The 23,141-nt window shown below is 35.6% G+C and overlaps 1 protein-coding gene across 4 annotated transcripts in view; it reads left to right on the top strand.

Annotated features, from left to right (window-relative positions):
* The window catches only part of PTPRZ1 (protein tyrosine phosphatase, receptor type Z1), a 182,250-nt gene that overhangs the window by 44,997 nt on the left and 114,112 nt on the right, over positions 1-23,141 (top strand). For all 4 annotated transcript variants that reach the window (XM_013985675.2, XM_013985677.2, XM_013985674.2 and 1 more), the window contains exon 2: positions 15,303-15,368. In XM_013985675.2, coding sequence (XP_013841129.1) covers positions 15,303-15,368 — 66 coding nt within the window. The remainder of the gene's footprint in view (positions 1-15,302; positions 15,369-23,141) is intronic.

The raw sequence follows: 23,141 nt of genomic DNA, 5'->3' as shown, positions 1-23,141 counted from the left end.
GTATATTCTTGCCGCCTTTGTCATAGATGAGTTGGCTGTAAGTGCATGGGTTGAATTCTGGGTTTTCTGTCCTGTTCCACTGATCTATATGTCTGTCTTTGTGCCAGTACCATGCGGTTTTGATGCTTGTTGCTTTGTAGTATAGTCTGAAGTCCGGGAGCCTGATTCCTCCAGCCCCATTTTTCTTTGTCAGGATGTCTTTGGCTATTCTGGGTCTTTTGTGCTTCCCAACAAACTTTAAAATATTTTGTTCAAGTTCTGTGAAAAATGTCCTTGGTAATTTGATAGGGATTGCATTGAATCTGTAGATTGCCTTAGGCAGTATAGTGATTTTGATAATATTAACTCTTCCAATCCACGAGTATGGTATATCTTTCCATCTATTTGTGTCATCTTTGATTTCTTTCATCAGTGGCTTGTAGTTTTCAGAGTACAGGTCTCTTGTTTCTTTAGGTAGGTTTACTCCTAGGTATTTTATTCTTTTGGATGTGATGGTAAATGGGATTGTTTCCCTAATTTCTTTTTCTGCTCTTTCATTGTTAGTGTATAGAAATGCTGTCAATTTCTGTGTATTAATTTTGTATCCTGTGACTTTGCCAAATTCATGGCTGAGCTCTAGCAGTTTTCTGGTAGAGTCTTTAGGATTCTCTAGGTATAGTATCATGTCATCTACAAATAGGGATAGTTTTACTTCTTCCTTTCCAATTTGGATTCCTTTTATTTCTTTTATTTCTCTGATTGCCATGGCTGGGACTTCCAGAACTATGTTGAAGAGTAGTGGCAACAACGGACATCCTTGCCTGCTGAGATCAGGAACAAGACAAGGATGTTCATTACTTTATTTGAGCTTGCCTTTCTGATTTTTAGTGGTACTTTAGTCAACTTCCTCTCTGTCTGTCACTTTCTGATGGTATTTGAATTCTTGCCACAAATTTTCTTTACATTAGACACAGTTGTCTATATTAGGTCCATTACTGTGGGATAGTTTTTGTGACTTACTTTCATTTGGATTCATGATAGTTGCATGTATGTTAAAGATGCCAAAATCTAAACTTGGGTACTGTTGTGGTATAAGAGAATTCCATATACCCAATTGCTTTGAAACTACTTCTATGGCTATTTGGCTTTGATTTCAGTTAAATTAAAATTTGTATATCATTGATAGCTTAGTTCTCTTTTGGATCTTCTCAATTAGATTAAGTATGTTATTGAGTAAAACTGACCGTAAAACATACGTGCACTTCTCCTTATACTGAAATTCAGTGAACATATTTCTGAAAGATGTATATATGTCAAATAACTTGCCACTTACTATTTGTTGGCAAATTAAGTTTGTCGTTTTGCAAAGAAGTTAAAGAATCAGTGAGATTGCTGAAGTTGTTCGAAAACAATAGTCAAATGAACTCTAAAAGTAATGTATATATAATTACAGACTTGCTGTGTGTGCTTTATCCTAAGCATATGTTGTAACGATTATTATATCCACTCTGTAGATATGAGAATTGAGACTTAGAAAGAGACATTGACTTATCCACAGAGCTGATAAGCAATCCAGCAGCATTTTAAGCAATACTATTTGGGTAATGTCTTACATGGAGCATAAAAGAAAATATAGAGAAAATTTCTGCCTTACACAACACATGAAATTAACCTTTGTTTATTCTATAAAATAACATGTAGATCGGCTTCAATGTGCTTCCCAGGTGAAGGCGTATTTGCTTATGTTTATAAACACATTGAAATGAATTAATTCATTGGACCCCAAACCACCTCACCACTGTAGGAGAGACTTATTTTTCAGATAGAGAAACTAGGGCTCTCAGGAGGTAAAGAAGTCTTCCAAGGGTTCACAGGTGGGAAACCAGGATTGCCATCTGCACCCGCGGAAGTTCCTAAGCCAGTGATGGAATTCATGCCACAAAAGTGACCAGAGCCACTGCAGAGGCAATACTGGATCCTTAACTTGCTTCCATATGACAACTCCCAATCCCTAGCTCTTTGGTCTCCATCTCTGGTTCTGGTCTCGTTCCATTATGTTACACAGCCTTTCTGAGTATCACAAAGACTAGCCCTTCATTTTTGTGAGTAGTACCCTTGACTGGAGAAGTTGAGCCATTGTAGGATGCATGTAGCTATAAACTAGATAACATGCATATAAAATCTTTAATGAGATACTAGTGCTAAATGTAAAGACACAAGATCATTAAGCATTTAGACTTTTCCTTTCCTTCTTATAATCTATATTCAGTCAGTTTGACTATTTAAAGAATAAATATGGAATAGGAGAAGAATATTATTTTTAATCAAAAGTTAACTATTTTTATATTTAAGAGTAACCTGGTGTGGTGATTGTAGCATTTCTTTTAATCATAGATCTGTTCAGTCACTTCATTGTTCTTTTATTGTAGAATTCAGGACATCAATAAAATAGCATTTATTTGAGGACCAAATGGGTAGTAAGACATTTTATTTCCAAGGTTAAATCAGTGTGTTTTGGGCCAGATATATGATAGATTATCAATTAAACATTTTCCACTGAAAATGATTTGCCTTTAATGAAATCAATGGCAAAAGCATAAACTTCAGAAAGGTTTGAAATCACTCAGATGTTTAAAAATATATTAAAGAAAATATGTTCTATCTCAATATCTTATGTCTTCGTGACAGATCATATATAAATTGCAAGGTCTAAATCCTTTAATAAAAAAAAAATCATTTGTTTTCCCTTGAGTTGCAACGATGCTACCCTTGGCCTGTTGTATAAGATGTCCTTCTTCATTTAACCATCACCGTTACCACATTAGACACTGCAGGAATGTGTTAGTTATCTTGAGGTGTCCTAGTGGCCCAGTAACTTGAGGGCAAAATGCCAGCAGAGTCCTGGTGACAATCCAAGTTGAAAATACTGCCTTAACTTGTTCAGTCTCTTGACATCCTCACAAACAGAATGATAAACCTGGAGAGAAAACATATTTGTTCCAATTGAGTTAACTATTCTAAAATAAATATTTCTAACCCCTGGCCAACCATTTAGGATTGTGCATAAAAAGTAACTAACGAGCGCTGTTCTCCAAGGCTGTTCATCATGTACTGAACAGGAATGCTTTTTAGATGTTGCTCCTCTGAGTGCAATAAACCTGGATTATCCAGGCAACCTAATGAGCATCTTTGAGCATCTGCTACTGCAGAGAGCTCTCAAGTTTCATGCAGAAGTTGGGAAAAGCTGTTGCAACAGTGAGCCAGTAAGACCCAGTGCTGTTGTTAGTCAGGAGCTGTCACCCATGCAAGATTTGAAGGTAGGTGTGTTGTGATTGATGATTGGACTCCTCTCTCCTTAAAGTGAGACACCAAATTCCATGGAGAATGCATACATCCAGGAGGAAAATAAGAGAGCACAGGTGGGAGGCTTTGCAAAGCATAGAGGCATTGTTGGGGGGGGCTGGGGCTAGGGCTGGGTAGGGGCAGGGTGCATGTAAGTATCAAGCAGAGCGAAAATAAATAAAATGACTCTGCTAGCCAGATAGAGCTTGTACTGTACCAATCAACTGAGCCAGTAGGATTTGAGCAGTCTCACTTCAAATACATTTTACAACAGAGAAAAATAAGATGATGAGTAATAATTACTCCTGGTAGTCTGGTGGCAGTGAAACATCTATACCAAGAAAGCAATAGATGTAATCATTTTTATACAGTTAGGAGCAAACCCAGTGACTAATATAGGTAAGTGCTTATTAACAATTGAATACCAACTAATTAAGGATGTCATCAAAGCATTTAATTCCTTAAAATTGCTAGTGGGGAAAGTGGTTTTAAAATGAAGCATTTCTTTAAAATGTAAACAGTATGACCTTTTAAATAGATAAAGATCTTAAATTAAGTCTTCTGAAACATGGAAGCATAAATATTCCAAAAATCCTCCTTTTCAAAGTATATTCATTTTGGAATGCAGCCAGGAAATTTGATAAGGATAGCCCCTTTAAGTTTAATTAAAATGAAGTATTATGTATTTCAGAATTCACGTTGTTTTTGTGGGACTCAGTTCAACATTTGAGTATATAGATTTGTATTTTCTGTCTGCATTGAGTGTCCTTATCTATCTTTAAGACTAAAGAATACTTTAGGCTAAAAATCAAACAGCAGCAGGAAACAATTTTGTGACTAAGCAATCATATCTTATCATGCTATGAACATGATATATCTCGTTGTTGTGGTGTTTTGTTTGTTTTTTTCCACTATTGAAAGGAAAAACTAACTACTTGAAAAATAAACTTAAGAAATGAAATGTTTGAAAAGCATGTATTTTATAAAGAACTCAAAATGATTTAACATATACCCTAACCTTTGTTATGGCATCTATGTTAGTAGACAGGAGATACCTTTTCCTAGTTTACAATTTCAGAAATACAAGCAAAGGCATGTGATTTGTCCAAGGTCAGGATTCAAAGGAGGGGTCTGGACTTCTGACTCTTAAGAATTCGTGAAAAGAGGCACAAAATATTTGCATATGTTTAAATTAGATAGGTCTACAGTGCTCACTCTGATTTCTTTCTGAAACACTGACTAAGCCTAAGCAGGCTTAATGTTGCTGATTATGTTTTTAAAATATATTGACAAATCAAAAATATTTTGTATCATTAGAAATCCATTGAAGAATTGTCAGTCCGTTTTATTATGATGAATACATGTCCTGTAAATAAAAGTTTTCCATTTTTTTAGACCAGTGCCGTGGGCGGGGGGAGTCAAAATGAAGCACATGACAAAAATGAATTTTTAGCCAATATTCTGGAAGGAAGTCAAGAAAATCTTTGTCTCTACATAGTGAATCATTCAACACTGTGGGAGCAGTTTTAACATATGATCCACACCCATTTCAGAATAGGTTGCCAACTCCAAGTTGACTTTCCTACTTAATGGATAGATACTTACGCTTGAGCTTAATTTTATCTAAGCAAAAGGTATTATCAGAAATAAGATACAAATTAAAATAAGGTTGTTTCAAAGTCTACCCCAAAATAACTGATCCATTCTATCTGATCATTATCACCAGTAAGATGACCTGTGAGTTATTGCATTGCGTATTTTGCTAGGGATCTTGTTTTTTGTTTTCTTGGTAGAAGTGCTCAGATTGCCTACCATGTGTAGACTTGGCTATGATTTCCTAAGTTTAACTTAAAAAATGCTGTTAATGCTAGCTAATTTATGCAGGCTCTTGGGAACAAGAAGATTTTATTGTAAAATCCAAAATAAGAAATGAAAAATGGGTTCAAGTTTTTCTTTACCCATTCTTGAAAACGTAGTTATATATTTGTCTCTAACCTATTTGGCTATAGAATCAGAGATATTATTTCAGAATACATAATCACTTTCAATTATTTTTAATATATTAACTCATACAAACTCATAAAATACATGGAAAGCGTAAGAGGATATAAAAAAAGTAAAAATAACTCCCAATGGCACCACATGAGGAAATTTACGTTTCTTGGAAACATGTAATATTTTTTAAATTGTATCATAACTTATAATGTTTTATATCACATGCATTTCTTCACATCAGTAAATATTCATGAAGCATAATTTTAATGGATTCACATTATTTCATTATGATGAACATTACATAATTTATACAACTTTCTCTGCTTTTTGTACATTAACATATTTTCCAGTTTTTCACTGTTACTTTCGGTGCTGTAAACATCTTGGTACATGCCACTCTGTTCTTATCTCTGTTAATCTTTTAAAATATATTGCTTGAAATGGAATTACTGTCACAAAGGATATGAAGCATTTTAAGAATCTTGTTGACTCTTGCCAGCTTACTTCCCATAAAATATATACTAGTGCATACTTCCAACAACTCAAGATATTTTGGGCATCATTAAATATTTAAAAAATTAAAATAATAAACCTTTGACATTTGATGGCTGGAAAAATGCTCAGTGTTTTGTTTCTTTGATACCTACTGAAGTTTAACTGTTCTTTATATGTTTATTATATTTGCATTTCTAGAACTCTGCTCATATATTTACATTTATTGATTTGTCAGAATCCTATATGTTTAGAAATTATCATTATATTCAATGTATTATAGCAGTTGCCATTAGCTTAATATTTGTAATCTTCATTTCACTAAACATTTTTCTGTACAAGTTTTGAATGTTACGTAATCAAAGCTATGGATATTTCTCTATGATTTATTTTTTTCCTGCTTAGAAAGGCCTTCTCCATGGTTTGTTTGTTTTTTTGTTTTTGTTTTCGTCTTTTGTCTTTTTAGGGCCACACCAGCTGCATATGGGGGTTCCCAGGCTAGGAGTCTAAACGGAGCTGTTGCTGCTGGCCTACACCACAGCAACACGGGATCTGAGCCGCATCTGCAACCTACGCCACAGTTCATGGCAACACCGGATCCTTAGCTCACTGAGTGAGGCCAGGGATCGAACCCCCAACCTCATGGTTCCTAGTTCGATTGGTTTCCACTGCGCCATGATGGGAACTCCCTGGCCTTCCCCATCTTACAAGTTAAATATTTACTTGCATTTTTTCTTATAGTTTTTGTGTATCCTTTTAAAATCATTAATTCATTTGGAATGTATTTTGGTGTATGTGTGAAGTGTGATTTAACTTCTTTTTCCAAAAAAGCCAACATTCCTAATATGGGTTGAATTTTTAGACTTTCCTTATCTGACAGTGATGTTGCTTTATCAAGGATTCAACTTGTATGGATATAAACTTAAAGGTCCAATTTTAGTGGCATATGGCATATGCTTTGTTCTATTGATCTGCCAGAGGATTTATCTTTTAATAGTCTGTTAACCAAGCCCCTGTTGTTTCACTCTTTTTCTTAGCTTATCAATTATTATTTTCCATTTGTATTTCTTTGTGAACTTTAGAATAATTTTGCCAATTAAAAACACCTTTTGAGGAGTTCCTGTCATGGCTCAGTGGTTAATGAACCCGACTAGCATCCATGAGGTTACAGGTTCGATCCCTGGCCTCGCTCAGTGGGTTAAGGATCTGGCACTGCTGTGAGCTGTGGTATAGGTCGCAGATGCGTCTCGGATCCTTCATTGCTGTGGCTGTGGTGTAGGCCGGCGGCTACAGCTCCGATTGGACCCCTAACCTGGGAACCTCCATATGCCTTGGGTGCGGCCCTAAAAAGACACAAAACAAAACAAAAAAAACCACCCTTTTGAGACCTGATCTACTCATTAATATGGAAAGGACTAGTATCTTCCCAAAATTCAATGTTCTCTTTTAAAAATATGGTAGGTCTCTTTATATATTCACTTTTTTAATGTTAATAATAGTTTATCTCTTGGGAGTTCCCATCGTGGCGCAGTGGAAATGGATCCGACTAGGAACCATTAGGTTACAGGTTTGATCCCTGGCCTCGCTCAGTGGGTTAAGGACCTGGCGTTGCCCTGAGCTGTGGTGTAGGTCACAGACACAGCTCAGATCTGGCAGTGCTGTGGCTCTGGCGTAGGCTGGCAGCTGCAGCTCCGATTAGACCCCTAGCCTGGGAACCTCCATATGCCACAGGTGTGGCCCTAAAAAGCAATAATAATAATAATAATAATAGTTCATCTCTTTATTTATGCAGTTTTTGGTGTTTTATGTTTTTCATGGTAGATGTGAATGGAATCCCATTGTATCCTCTATTTGGTTATTTTAGGGTGTCAGTCGTCTAGAACTTCAGGAGCAATCCTGATCGTAGAGCAACACAGCAGACGTTCCTGCTCTATACCTGATTTCAGTGAAAGTGCATGGGCAAAAGACCTCACAGAAGAACCATTATATAGGTTATTGAGTGATAATACACTATTATTGTACAGATAATCACATAAAAGTATATAATGGCATAATAATATAAAACAACACAAATATAACATTATTTTTTATATTTCAATGAATTCCGTGTTTTCTGCCCACTTTCATGCTATTCTTATACAGATTTGGTTCTTTTAATATTATTTTTATGTCCTAATAGTTTTTTTGCCACGTTATTACTAGATGTGCTCTTGTTATCACTGTTTGATCAACAATTGAGCTTTTCTCTTAGGGTGCAGTAAATTCACGGTTAGTTATGGACATAAAGTAAGGGAGCTATAATGGTTGTAGCACTATACAATAACAGTGTGAGTTTCTTCCATTTTAGTGTTTTCTTGGTGTTATAGAATAATATTGACAGAAAAAGTGGCACATAATTTCCTATCGACTATATTTTGTGCATAAAGTTCAAACTAGCTCAATGGAAAATTTCATCACTCTTATCACTTAAAGCCCAAGGAGTAAATTTTCCAAAGTTAAATCAACTTTTTATGTTTATATCCAAAAAGTTAGAGAAAGCTTTCAGTAAACTATTATGGTGCTATAAAACTGTATTTACTAACTTGAGAAGAGATTTATTATTAGGTAGAGAAAGCGAGTCACCAAATAATGAAATAGTGTTATATAATTAACGTTAAATAAAAACTTATCATGTATGCATAGTATAAATCTAGAATAACATATAGACATACACAAAATTGTAAATACCAGCTTCTGTAGGAGATGGGATTAGGTGATTTTTAGATTATTTTTACTTATGTATTTTTTAAAGTTATCTGAAACAAGTATTATTATTTATGTCATAAAAATAAAATTGTTAACATGTTTTCAACAGCAAATACCTCAACTCTATGAGTGTACATAAATCTCATGAGGTTAAAATCATTTATGTAAGCAGAGGAAAATATCCTGTTGACTTTCCAAGACAAGCCTGCAAGTATATTTTGAGCTTTCATTGCATATTTGGTAGACGTATTACCAACATACAAATCCTCCCTGGGAAAGCACCCACAGTCCTCAGTGTCTAAGGAACAGTAAGGTCAATTGCTTACCTCCAAACCCTTCCTCAGTCCTATGAGAAATATATATTTAATTGGATGTCTGACTACCAAAGCAAGCATATGGAAGAAGTGGTTCCCGCTCTTCTTTACATTATCTGTTACGTTCAATTTTTCCATCTCCTTTGATAATTTTACCATTTTATTTATTTTATTTTTTTTTTTAGTATGGTGCCTCAAGGGTCCACTTTTTCATTTCTTTTCTTCTTTTTTCTTTTTTTCATTTGCTTTTTTGGTCCACACCTGTGGCATATGGAGGTTCCCAGGCTAGGGGTCAAAAAATGAAGATGCACCTGCCAGCCTACTCCACAGCAACGTGGAACCCAAGCTGTGTCTGGCAACGCCGGATTCTTAATCCACTGAGCGAGGCCAGAGATTGAACCCACATCCTCATGGATACTAGTCTGATTCATTACTGCTGAGCCACAGTGGGAACGCCTCACTTTTTCATTTCTTTAAACTTGTCCTTAAATAAAGAGGTCACCTGGACTCTAGTAACTCATATCTTTCCAGAATTTCTATATTTAACAATATGAATTAATGCACCCTCTTATTTCGTGACAGGTTGCTGTTTAAGTTTTGAGACTGTAAAAATACTTTTATTTTTAAAACCTTGCAGAGAGGAGAAAAACAATGGTATTCTATCTAACCATGGAAAGAGGCTGAAGTTGGAAAACAAATGGTTTGGGGGGAAATGATATATATGTGTGTTTTTAAAAGTTACATCTGAAGTGATTAACAGCAAGTACAATGTTTGAACTGTAAATATATCCTAAACAAGCCTATTATGTGAATTACCATAATTGTGTTTCGTGAGGGTTTTTGCATATATACTGGGTACAAGTTTATATACGGTTCAGTGAAGATGAAGTATATACTAACACAGTTTGACAACAAGCTAATACTTAATGTTGAATGACAGGAAAATCCACAGATAAAATCCACCATGTATACTATAAACTCTGCTGTACTCATGGGCAGATGGAATTTTCCTTGGAAAGTTTGCCTTGGTTAGTTAATCAAGGTTTTGGTTTAGACCATTTGGGTCATAAACTCAGCTTTCTCATCAAACAAAGACAGACATTTATAGTAGAATATCTGAAGAAATAAGGGACTTTTGTCGCCAGGCAGTGAGTTCACAGGTGTTCTTTAATCAAAGGCTGATTCTTTCCTTAAAGGAGCTCATTTCTGGTTTTTTTTTTTTTTTTTTTTTTTTTTTTTACTTCTCTGAGGGGGGACTGCTGTAACTTTGTTTTCTGTAATTGATCGTTCTGACTGCTGTAACCACCCACCTTTTTTATTGCCGCCACTTCAGCGTGCCTGGCAGTCAGATGACTTAGGGGGTGATGAGTGCTCTGATAATACTCATTTGTCTTGGGGGTTTTCCAGATTTTCTCCAAATGGTCACCAGCCACTTTCTCCTCCCAACCCCACCCCACTTCTTTCACTTCCATTAGAAATATTTATTTTTATTTATTTACTCACTATTTTTCTTTAAAATATACTCAATCTACACGCTGTAGTCAACACTTTTCAGTCAGCTCAGCAGACTGTCTCTTGGGGTCAAAAGAAATCTAGATAAGAGGAGAGAGTAAGATGAAAACAAAAAAGTGAAACTTGAGGTGACCCTTGTAGCATGGTGACCTATGCAGACGCCCACAGAAGAGCTCAGCTGGCTTCCCAGACCTTTGGTTCCATGATTTGCCAACTTTTGATTCTCATGCCCTTTCACTACCCGGAACATTTCAGTCCACTCCCTGAGTCTTTCCTCATCCAAGTCTCTACCCAAGGGCGTTAATGACTCATCTCTAATTCTGTTTCTTCTTCTCCACCTTTCCAGATTTCTCCCATCAGCTGGCTTCATTTGTCCCTCCTCTGAACTTCCTTAGTGATATTTTTAAAGGATGTAAAATAAGCAAGTATCATTTACCTTGGAAGAGTCTACTTTGAGAAATCTAGTTTTAGTATCCCAGCCTTCACACTCATATCTATGGCCGTTTTTAACCTGAAGTTTCCTGGTGCGTGTGTGTTTTGTCAGAGCACTGCTGGTAGGCTATGTATAGTAGAATGCAGGTGATAAACTGTTGATCAGCATGAAGCAGAGACTTTCTTTAAGCATTTAAGGCAAAATCTAGAGGCATTTATGTAATTCGAAATATGTATAATGATTTTTAGTAGGAAATGAGCACTTTTTTTTTGGTTTAAAAAAACATGAGCAAAAAAAAAAAAAAGGGCTGTTTCTGTCTTCCATGTGGTGATTATCAAAACTTTGATTTCCACATTTGCATGTAAAGAAAAATAAAGGAGTGTGTGGCATATACATATTGGCAACTATGTAGGTGCTCAAGGCAAGTATAAATGAGAAATATTGAAAGAGAGACATTTAAGGTTACCTAAAATAATATAAACCAAATTTCTTTCAATTTTGGTAACAGGTCAAAAAGCCACTTCATGAAGAATAATTTTTCAGGACAAACTTTTTAAATTGTTACCTTTTTAAAAGGTTCACTAGTGTCTGAGTTCTTACTGTGTCTCCTGTGTATAATTCATTCCTTAAATTTATTTCTTAGTTTTATCCCTACAAAACACACCAAAGCAGACCTGGCAGATGCTTTTAAACAGAAAGAAACAAAATATAAAAACTAAAGAAACTAAAATCCACAGAAACAAAAAAATTCTATATTTCATTATTTTAACTGATTTAAAAATGTGTAAGCATTTTGATAGATTCTGTTTTATATAGGATTCACTGGTTTTCAGACTATATAATGCAACCAAAAAAGTGAACCTAGATTCTTTTTTTCTTGCTCATTGAAGCTATCACATCTCATCTATCAGACCTCCAAGTAGAATTTTAAAAGTGGGGTACTCTCTCACGCCCAAGGACCATGTAATTAGCATATGAATGTGTAACGGATTGTTTGAAGTAACAATTAAGGGGACAATACATAAAGGGACTGAAGAGAGCTACCAACACCTGGGAATCTTGTATTGAAAAAAAAGCTTACTTAACGTAAGTAATTAAAAACCAAGGACAAATGCTCATTGTGAAGCAGTGAAGCCCTACAAGGAAAGCTAAAATCTGCTGATATTTTGCTGTCATCTTTTAGCCTGAATCACTAAAACAAGAGCTTACTGTTTGTTTATTTCAATGGAATACTTGTTAAATGTAGGTTTTGTATGGTATTTGATTCTCTGAAATCATCAGAATGCATTTATATGACAGAAAATATTTAAAATATTTAAATATTTTAAAATATTTAAAAATATGTATATTCAAAACATAAAAGATAGTAATAAATCTTTGACCTGTGGTCAGAGACGTTTCAGAGGGAACTTCCAACTGATGGAAGATCAGGTATAATCAATTCTTTATATGGTATTTGTCCAGATGATTCCTGTTGGTGAAATTCAACCACAGTGTATTGTTTTGTCTTATTTTGTTTCTCTCTTGTTTTTCTCTGAGTAGGAAGAGTTTCCTACCCAGGCAAAGACTTGAGAATAACCAGTAGCTCTGGATTCCTAGTAATCCTTGGTATTGGGGAAGTCTTAGTGAAGTAAGAGGCAGGAAGCATGCATTATTGTTTCCATTTCTGTCACTCTCTACCTCTATAAACCATTTAACACTTCTTTGGGAAAAAAATACCACATCTGCAAAATAGGAATTATTTTGTGTAGACTGTCTGAATCAAAGGACTTTTGAGGCCCTAACATCTATATATTCCTTGATCATGAAAAAAACACTTGTCCTCAGAATTTAACTTTAAATGACTGACATTTCATGGGACAATTCTATTTAAAAAATAAATTATGAACCTGCTATTTAATTTTAAGTAGAAGAGTAAATATGTGCATGATTATTCATAGCAGCATTATTCATAATAGCCCCAAAGAGGATACAACCCAAATACCCATCAACTCATAAATAAAATGTGGCATATTCATCATCAAAACAAAAATTAAACAGGCAAGCAAAACTTTATTCAAGGCTATTGCAATAGGAGAGAGAAGGCAGAACCAACTCTGACCTTAACTCTGATGAAGCAGAGGAGGGAAGATTTTTTAAGAGCTCCTTTGAGCTTCAGTGTAAAAGTGGTATAGCATGTTAGGAGAAAGTCAGAGGCCAGCTGTGTTTGCTCATTGGCTCCTTCCAAAGGAAAAGTAAACTCACATCATTATGATAGGAGGTAGTTTTCACAATTTGGAATGAGACGTCTCACTGGAAGTTAGGCTCCTACCCTCCACAGAAACTGGGAGACCAGTTATTTGGTGTTATTTCCATTGATGGTTACATTTCAGAGAGATGGTTCCCATATACTTGAGAAGTATATTCCTAGTTATAAAACTAGCATGTGATGTTTTAAAAGATTTACGTCTCAAAGGAACAGAGAAAGGATTTACAAGTTTTCTAAACTAAAAGGGAGCCTATAGCCAGGAAGTAGCCTGTCCAAAGTTTAGTCAAGTTGAGAGGAACTTTAAGGCCATCTTTGTCACCATACAATGGAGTACTATTAGGCAATAAAAAGGAGTGAAGTACTGACACATGCTACAAGGTGAATAAATCTTGGAAACATTAATTATGCCAAGTTAAAGAAGCCAGTCACAAAAGACCATGTATTGTGTGATTCTGTCTGTAGAAATAACTAGAATACCCAAATCTATAGAGATAACATAGATTAGTGGCTACCTAGGGCTATGGGAGCTGGAGATGGGGTTGGTGGTGGCAGCTAAAAAGGTGTAGGGTTTCTTTTTGAGATAATGAAGATATCCTAATATGTTTGTAGTGATAATTGCACAACTCTGTGAATATACTAAATGCCTTTAAATTGTACACTTTCATGGATGGATTATAATCTATGTAAGTCAAATTTCAAAAAGCCATTATAAAAACAAATATTTGTTGAAATGTGCCACATGACCAATAGAATATTTACTATATTTGTGGGTGATGAAATTTTTTAAACAGTTTTTCTGTTTGTTTTTCTTCAAGGTAGGTTTTGGTTTTGAATAATCTATGGATTCAGAATGTGTATTTCTGGTAACTGGCCTGCTTTTAAGTTTTTATAAAATATTCTAGAATTTATTACCATATCCTACTAATGAGATTGTATATTACATGGAAGAGAGAAACGTAATTTCTGAAATGTCCTTGAGATATTTGCCTCCCTGAAACTGGGAGTTGTCAATTAAAAAAAAAAGAAAAAAAACCTGTCTAGAGAGAATAAGAGGAAATAGTTTCTCTTCCTAACTGATGAGAAAGGTATACTATATATAAATATTATTTTTTTAAATTTGCACATATGTATTTTATATATAGTATTATTTATATATTAGTATGCATATACATATCTATGGTATAGTATAAATAAATCCTTGCATTCAAATGAAAGCTATACTGACAGAACCCTCATTTATGAATAAATAATATTCTACAATTTCATTTGTAAACTAGCTATTTGTAGCCTTTTCTACAGAAACAGTTTTGCCAACACTGATCAGGTTCCAAATTGAGCTCACAAAGATTTATTTTACCCATAGTGTAGCTGAAATGGAGTACTAGTGTTACCACTGTCTGGGATGAAGGGACAATGACACAATGGCACAGAGAAGAAAAGGAATCATAACATCTCCATTTCTTGGGTGCAGTCATGACTCCAGGAAAAATTTTGAACTGTGCAGAGTGAGACTTTGGCTTCCATCCATTTTCTTTTCTCTACCCATTGTCCCATGTTCAAGATCGAGAGCCTCTATCTCTAGGTCTTGAGGAAGGCGTCACTGCTTTCATGACTCCCGGAGCTTCCCACCGTATCACCTCACTCCGGCATCTCTGTTCCTCCGTGACAAATACATCTCTATTGTCTAACACAACCTCTCTCCCTACCAACATACACACATTGAAATTTCCATTTTTGCAAGGCAGCTAATTTTGTTTTGCATTGTGAGGGAAGTAAATTTTGAAAACACGATGACCTCTGAATCCCCTAGAAGTATTTACATATAAAACTTGGGTTGTAACCTTAAAAGTATGTCTAATCAGTAGGATTTCAAGTATTCAATTTAGAGAATGGTCAAAAAAATGAAGATGGGACACGCTGTCCTTTCTGACCCCAGTCTTTCTTTGGGGTGAGACCCTCTAGGTTGTTCCTTCTTTACATGGAGTATTTTCTTTGTCTCTGCCTGAACTTAAGTAGTCTTTAAAATTGCCTCCCTAAAAGTTACACTACCTACCAGGACAGAACAGGGACAGTGGGATCTGTAATGGTGGCACTTGGAGTTGGGAGGAGACATTGGGAAGGTGACAGAAAAGAGCAGTTGAGTACCATTTATGGTATGAATGATGCTTGCGCATCTTATTTTTTTTAATTTGCGTATATATATTGTTCTATATATTGATCCATTGATTTTTCTTGGTTGTAGACTGGACTAATGGATACTACAGACAACAGAGAAAACTTGTTGAAGAGATTGGCTGGTCCTATACAGGTAAATATGTTATTATATGATGAGATTCTGTGGAAAAATTTATTGGTTTTGTATCTGATTTTATATGTAAGAGAAAAATTTATAGCTCAGCACATCATTTTAACTTAGCTACATGCATAGGCAGTTAGATTCATCACTAAAAATATACGCAAAATGATTTCTAGTGACTTTGCATTAGCACATTGGTAGTGTAGAGTATATGACATCAGACAGACCTAGATTTGAATCTCAAGTCCACTTCTCCATGGGAAAAATGCATAACCTAATTGAGGCTCGGTTTTTTCATCAGTGAAATGGAAGGTTTTTCTGAGCATTAAATGATATAAATGGAGTTGACATGATGCCGCCTTATAAATAGAAATTTATCAGTAAACGTTAGCTGCTGTTGTTATGATCACAGTTGTGGTTTTTTTATTCATTTAACAAATATGAATGGGGGAGCTCCCATCGCAGCGCAGTGGAAATGAAGCCGACTACGAACCATGAGGTTGCAGGTGCGATCCCTGGCCTCACTCAGTGGGTTAAGGATCCGGCGTTGCAGTGAACTGTGGTGTAGGTCACAGACACGGCTCGGATCTGGCGTTGCTGTGTTTGCGGCGTAGGCTGGCAGCTGTAGCTCTGATTAGACCCCTAGCCTGGGAACCTCCTCCATATGCCATGGGTGCAGCCATAAAAAGACAAAAAGACGAAAAAAACAAAAAACAATATTAATGGGAATCTTGCTCTCAGAAGGAGTTTCCTTCTGAATTACTGTGCTGAGTTAACTGGAATCAGGGTCTGATGTGATTTTGTACAATTGCCAGACTTGGCTTAGAACATCGTGAACAGCAGAAGTTGGCTTGAAATAGTTACATCCAGATATCATGATCCAAAACCTTAGGAAAGAAGAGAAGCTCTAGGCCTCTTGAGACGAGTCTGGATAGAATCTATATAGAGCATGACATGACTGATGACCACCTGAAATACAGTTGAGTGGTAGAGTTGGGTGCTTATTAGAAGTAAGACTGGATTTTGTGACTCAGGGATAACAAACCCGACTAGTATCCATAAGGACGTGGGTTCAATCCCTGGCCTCTCTCAGTGGGTTAAGGATCTGTTGTTACCACAGGCTAAGATGTAGGTCACAGACGTGGCTCAGATCTGTCTTGCTGTGGCTGTGATGTAGGCCAGCAGCTACAGCTTCGATTTGACCCCTAGCCTGGGAACTTCCATATGCTGTGGATGCAGCCCTAGAAAGACAAAAAGAAAATGAAAAAGAAAAGAAATAAGACCGGATTGATAAGATGGAATTGAATTAGAAGGGCTTTAACATATGCCTGGCCACTTTGGACTTTATTTTATAAATGAATGGCAACAACACGAGGAATTTTGTAGAGAAGCATGCATTTTCTTTCTATTTTCATTCTTACTTTAAAAGTAGAAAATTTTTTAAAAAATATATTCAAGCACAGAAAAGAATATAAAAATCGCTCTTTACCCCCTCCAAGTATATCCACTAGAAAATTTGGTATATTCTTTTCAGGCTAGTTTATTATATTATGTTTATATATTTTTTACGTAGAGTTCTGCATATAGTTTATGCTGCTTTTGAGCATTTCCTCATTTCGGTGATGATTCCTGTTGATCATGATACTTAATGCGTACCTAATAGTCCATGGGATAAATGTCTGATTTTTAATCATCCATTATATTGGATAGTCCAGCTACTATAAACAGTGACAATAGATGAATAAATATGTCTTTATATTTTAATCATTTTTATTAGAGAATCTTTGATATGTGATTACTGACTGGAAAAAAATTAATGCTTTCAAAATTCTTGATACACATGGCCTAATTGCTTTCCAGAGAGCATGTATGTGCTTAACATATGGTATAAGTAAGTGCCTACCCCACTCAATAAACCAGGATTTAATGATTGCCGTTTTTAAAATCATCACTAATTTGGTATGTTTTAAAAAATGACATTTTGTTTTAATTTGTTCTGTTTGATTACTGCTGAAGTCGAGATTTTAATTTTTATTAGCCTTTCGTATCACCTTTTCTACAAAATAAGTTAAATTAGAACATGGAAAATGATGAAGACATTCATCAAAGCAGGAAAAATTGAACAAATTAAGGCATATCTAGCTTGTGGATTACTGTGCAGATGGGTATGTGGTAGTTATGCATGATATTCTACAGAAAGACTTGCTCTCAATTTACCCATTTATAATGATGACCTGTATATCTAAGGAGTTCTGCCTTATTATTTTTAATTTTTTAATCTTGACAAATATGTAGAATAGATTCTCTATAACTCTAAACCATTTTTAACTGTTTAAATTATTTCTTCAAAAAATGTTTCCCTATTAGATACCCAATGCAATGAACATTACATTACACTATATCAGATTTTATTTACTTGAGCAATTTTTTCAGAAAAAAATGAACTTTAAAAGAGAGTTGTTGGACTAGTGCCTAGTGTTTTTAATATTAATATAAATAGTCAAATAAATATGGTGAAATTTTAAAAATTGTGTTAATTTATCCATTTCCTCACCTTTTTAATCACATTAATTTTAAAAATCTGGTCAGCTTAAGTGACAAAAAGTAAAAGCCCAGTTTTAATTTTCTTTTTTCTAATTAGTTAATTTCTTAAATTATCCTAAAATAATTTAAGAATTTAGGTTATGGTTTTGGGAGGATATATGGTAAATAATTGCTACCTGAAGTAATGGTTAAGTGATTAAGAATGGTAGATATGAGTAACTAGTATAAAAAATGGCAAATTAATTTATTTGCCATAAAACAAGTTATTTTTCTTTTCAATAAAAGTGTGTGCTATATTCTATTTGAATAAATTTGTGTTGTAGTTTCTCTGGATTTGATTCTAGGTCCTAGACCAATTTTTGTCTGTTATACACACAACTCATATAACCTCAAGATTTTAAACTAGGTTATTCTGCATAAAAAGTAAAGATACCTTTCAAGTATCTTTAAAGCATATTTAAGATTTTTAATATTTAAGGATTTAAACATAAGAGGAAAGTATTTTCCCTCCAGTCTGACTTTATTAAAGTAATAATGAGCTAAAATAATATCAACAATAATAATCATCAAATAAAAACAAAAAGTAATATGTAACAGTTGTAGAAAACTTGTTACATAAAGATAGTCATAGAATAAAAATCAACCTGGTTTAGTTATGTTAACAACTACCTTCCTAGTTTTAAAGGTAGAACTAACAGCAGATTATTTTCCTTTAACCAGAGAACTCAGTTATTTACCAGGTATGGATAAAATGAAAAACAAGCTTTAATGCATCCTCCATTCTCTCTGAACAAGAAGCAGAAAGTGGAGGACCTATAGCCCAGGGGGAGAGAGGGTTACAGTTCTCACCATCCCAAGCAAGGGCTGGTATGCAGAGTAGTAATGCTTTCTGTTTCCAGCAGCCTAAGGTCCCTAAGAACCTTGAGGTGGTGCTTCCTTAGGTCAGGAGAAGACAGCAGTTTTACCAATAGCTTTTGGCACATACCACTGTGTATCTCTTGCTATCTTAGGAGGAAGCCACAGAACTCTTCCTTTTAATGGGCTAACTGCATATAGACATGGCACCTGTAGAGTGGCCAGGCTTTCATGGATGGATCTATGCATAAACAATGCACAGTTCCTTACTTTATAATCAAGTTGCATCGTTCTGTTTATAGTTTAAGGGCTATTGGCTTTACCTCCTTTAAGAGACAGTCTGGTGATCAAAAGGACAGATGCGTTAAAATAGTGTCATTTGCTGCGGGAGAAGGAAGGTGTGGTAGGTCTCAAAAGGGAATGTTCCAGAGCTGAGGTAAGGGTGGGAGCTTACCAAAATTTTAAAGAATGGATTGCTCTACTTACTCTGGTACTTCTCATTGGTTTGGAAAATTATCTGTTCTAGAATAATTGAAGATCCTAAGAAGAGGCTACAAAGAGTTTCAGATAAGGACATTTTACAACTACATAGCTCAAACGACAGATTGATTATTTGGTCGGAATACCTAGAGTGTCAAAAAGAAAACAAATAAAAGTCTTTATCCAGGAGTTCCCGTCGTGGCGCAGTGGTTAACGAATCCGACTAGGAACCATAAGGTTGCGGGTTCAGTCCCTGCCCTTGCTCAGTGGGTTAAGGATCCGGCGTTGCCGTGAGCTGTGGTGTAGGTTGCAGACGCGGCTGGGATCCCGTGTTGCTGTGGCTCTGGTGTAGGCCGGTGGCTATGGCTCCAATTAGACCCCTAGCCTGGGAACCTCCATATGCTGCGAGAGCGGCAGAAGAAATAGCAAAAAGACAAAAAAAAAAAAAAAAAAAAAAAAAAGTCTTTATCCAAATGAACGTATCTCTCCCAAGCAAATCATACCAAAACCAAGCATTTTAAATGTGGACTATTCACTATTATGTATATTTTTTTCGTTTTAATGCAAGTAGTTAGAGGTTGGTAGCATTTTCAATTTCTATGCTTGTTATTCCACCTAGAAAATGAAAAACCATATGTGCTAGCTGCATAAAATTTCAAGTTAAGTTAGCTTTAAGATTCTTAAATTTAAGGATTTCCTGCTGTGGCACAGTGGATTAAGGATCCAGTGTGATTGCAGCTGTGCTTAGGTCGCAGCTGCAGCTCTGGCCTGGGACCTTCCTTATGCTGTGGGTGCAGCCAAATTTAAGTAATTGATAAATGGCTGAAATAAATTTGTTTTGATTACTTTTAGACCTAGTTTCAATCATAACAGCTTATCTTGTTGAGCTGTATATTTCTGTTCCTTCTTATGTTATTTAAATTTTTCAGGTTAGCTACAATCTTGGAAGGAAAGACTTATCCTTGAATGTTTGTGTATATAGAATTCTATTAATAAAAATTACTAAGGACATCATAACTTCTGTCTGTTAGAGAGCTCATTGCTTTACCCAAGCTACTTAAAAATGGGAGTTTCCATTGTGGCAGAGTGGAAACGAATCTAACTAGGAACCATGAGGTTTCGGGTTCAATCCCTGGCCTCACTCAGTGGGTTAAGGATCTGGTGTTGCCGTGAGCTGTGGTGTAGGTCAAAGACACCGCTCAGATCCCGTGTTGCTGTGGGTGTGACGTAGGCTGGTAGCTGCAGCTCCTATTTGACCCCTAGTCTGGGAACCTCCATATGCCACAGGTGCAGCCCTAAAAAGCAAAAAAAAAAAAAAAAAAAAAAAAAAAAGCAGAGCTCTACCTGGTATTCTTTGAGAATCTATGTGGGAAAAGAATCTGAGAGAGAATTAGATTTGTGTATATGTATGACTGGGTCACTTTTTTGTACATCAGAAATTACCACAGCCTTGTAAATTAACTATACTTCAATAAAACTTAATTTAAAAAAGGAAAAAGTATATGGCACATTAAACATGATTTAAATGGAATCACTTAAACTAAGATTATTTAAGAAAGATTATGCAATTGTTATATGTGAAGAAACAATAAAAATCCCTGCTGGCTACCAGATGGATAGAGGAACAGAGGGTGGAAGGGGAGGAGAAGGTATTACTCTTTCAGTGGAGCTTTTTTTAACCTAAACAACTTTTCTATTCAGGGTGTATCCTATAATCATGCTGAGAAATGTCACGGTTGGGAAATACAGTCAACAGTCCCATTTTTAAAGTTATTACAGGAAGATGAGCAAAGCTTGTTTGTCATGCTGCAATGAAAGAGTGAATTGTAAATCTGGGAATGTCAGCACTAAAATCCAGTTCTTTCCTTATTAACTTCATTTCATTTAAGGGTTTCAAAAAATGAATTTCCTTCTTTCTATTAATCCTAAGTTTTCTGTAACAAGGTCTGAACAAAGATGGTGAAGAAATAAAAACTAAATTATGTGGTCTCTATTTCTATGTATATATACCATCTCATGAACACATAGCCCACAATGATCACATGAGATCACACCTTCCTTCTATTTGAATTGTTAGACCTTATCACCTTCAAGCAATGGTATCATCAGAAATGAATGGACTTCCACTGCTCTGTCCGTAGAAGTCATCACAATTGAAATGCAGTCTTTATTTCTTGGATTCAAAATATATATATACATGTATATATATATATATATATATATATATATATATTTTGCTTTTTCTTTTTTGACATAATTAAGGCAACTTGAAGTTAACTGGGTTACTTTGCTGCATAGCACAAAACTGACAAAATGGTGTCATTTTAAAAACACTGTATCAGCAAAAATATGAAAATTTTGTACTAATATAGTCACAAGTGTTCTTAAACCTAGACACCTTGAAAGTTTTAGTTAAAGGGTTGTACTCTACACAGTAAGGAAGGCCACACAGGAGTCACTAATAGACACTTGACTGATACCTCGGAAGGAGGGAGGCTCTAAATGTCCAATGATTCTGTTTCCTTAAATGGAACATCCTGTCTAAATAGTATGTCCAACAAATACAAAGGCTAGAAGATACTACTGGAAAACAAAAGAGTCATGATGTAAGGTTGTATACTGTGTGGTTTGATGTTTGGCATTTATTTTTGGATGTAGTTGGGTTTAGTAGTTTTACTTCTCTTAACCTAGGATAAAGTAGGCCAAATGCTGCTCAGAAAGAAAATTTGAATCTATGTAGAGTAATGACTAATTTCTGGGTCATCCATGCCTCCCTTTACATCTAGAATCTGAGATTTTTTTTTTCCTCTATGAGTCATCACTTCTTATCTTAGACTGTTCATTTCTCAATCCAAATCAGGTTCTAAAACTCCATGCATAGACTTTCCTCATTTTTGTGAATTATGATGTATTTATATGGGCATAGAAGAGAAGCCTGGAAAGATACACGCCATTCTGTTGGCTGTGGTTACCCCTGAAGAAGGGACTACGGAAGGCCATGGGGCAGGACACTGCCACCTCTTACTGTGTGCTCTTCATATTGTACTAATTTTTAAAACAAGTACATGGAAACAAAAAGTTTTAGCTTACTTATTTTGGTTTTGCTAAGAAGGGCAAAGGAGTTGGATAAGGACCAGAGCTTTGCGTTTTCACCCATCAGGATGTAGGGTCTCTGCTTGGCCGACCTGCGGGAAGAGGAAGTCACAAGGACAGCAGAGTCAGGCTTTCTCGTCACCACTAACCTGCAGACTGACCAGGCTGTTTAACTGCTCTGCATTTCAGATTTCTTTCAGTAAATAGTTTTTACTAATGCCCAACCTAATGATGCATGAATCAGATCAAAGTTTCACATGTTGTAGGAAATCTCTGAGCAATTTGATTACAAATCCAAGTGATTATTATTTGGCAGTGTCTTAACTTGAGCCTAAACAGATTGAACAAGTCTGGGTGTATCTTATAATCTCACAAGAGGATTAGAAGGAGTTGGCTTGCTTAACTGCATATTATAGACAGACATTTCCTCTCATCTTTACATTTTTAACGTTTAGCTACAACTATGACTGAGTAAGCTTTTCCTATGCTAAGTGTGATGAATAGAGCATACCTCAGCATAGAGGCTGAATAGGGTTCTGTTAAGTAATCGAAAGTTCAAACTATGTCTGCAGCTCTCACTTTAATATAGAATTGGAAGAAATGAAGGTGTGGCTGCAGAGTAGCACTGCAATTAAACACTCATTGCCACATTTACAGAAGAGTAAAATGATATGCTGGTGAGTATTCCCCCACAAGTAAGTTAAAATTGCATAGATTCGCCAGTCTCATAACCAGCCTCATAACCACCCCTGTTGCTCGTATTTAGTGGCATCTTGAATGGATTGGACAAGTCCCTTGGCAGCTCAAGGTGAA

This window comes from Sus scrofa, chromosome 18 (genome assembly GCF_000003025.6).
Source record: "Sus scrofa isolate TJ Tabasco breed Duroc chromosome 18, Sscrofa11.1, whole genome shotgun sequence".
Taxonomy (NCBI): domain Eukaryota; kingdom Metazoa; phylum Chordata; class Mammalia; order Artiodactyla; family Suidae; genus Sus; species Sus scrofa.
This window is presented reverse-complemented; position numbering and strand designations above follow the sequence as displayed.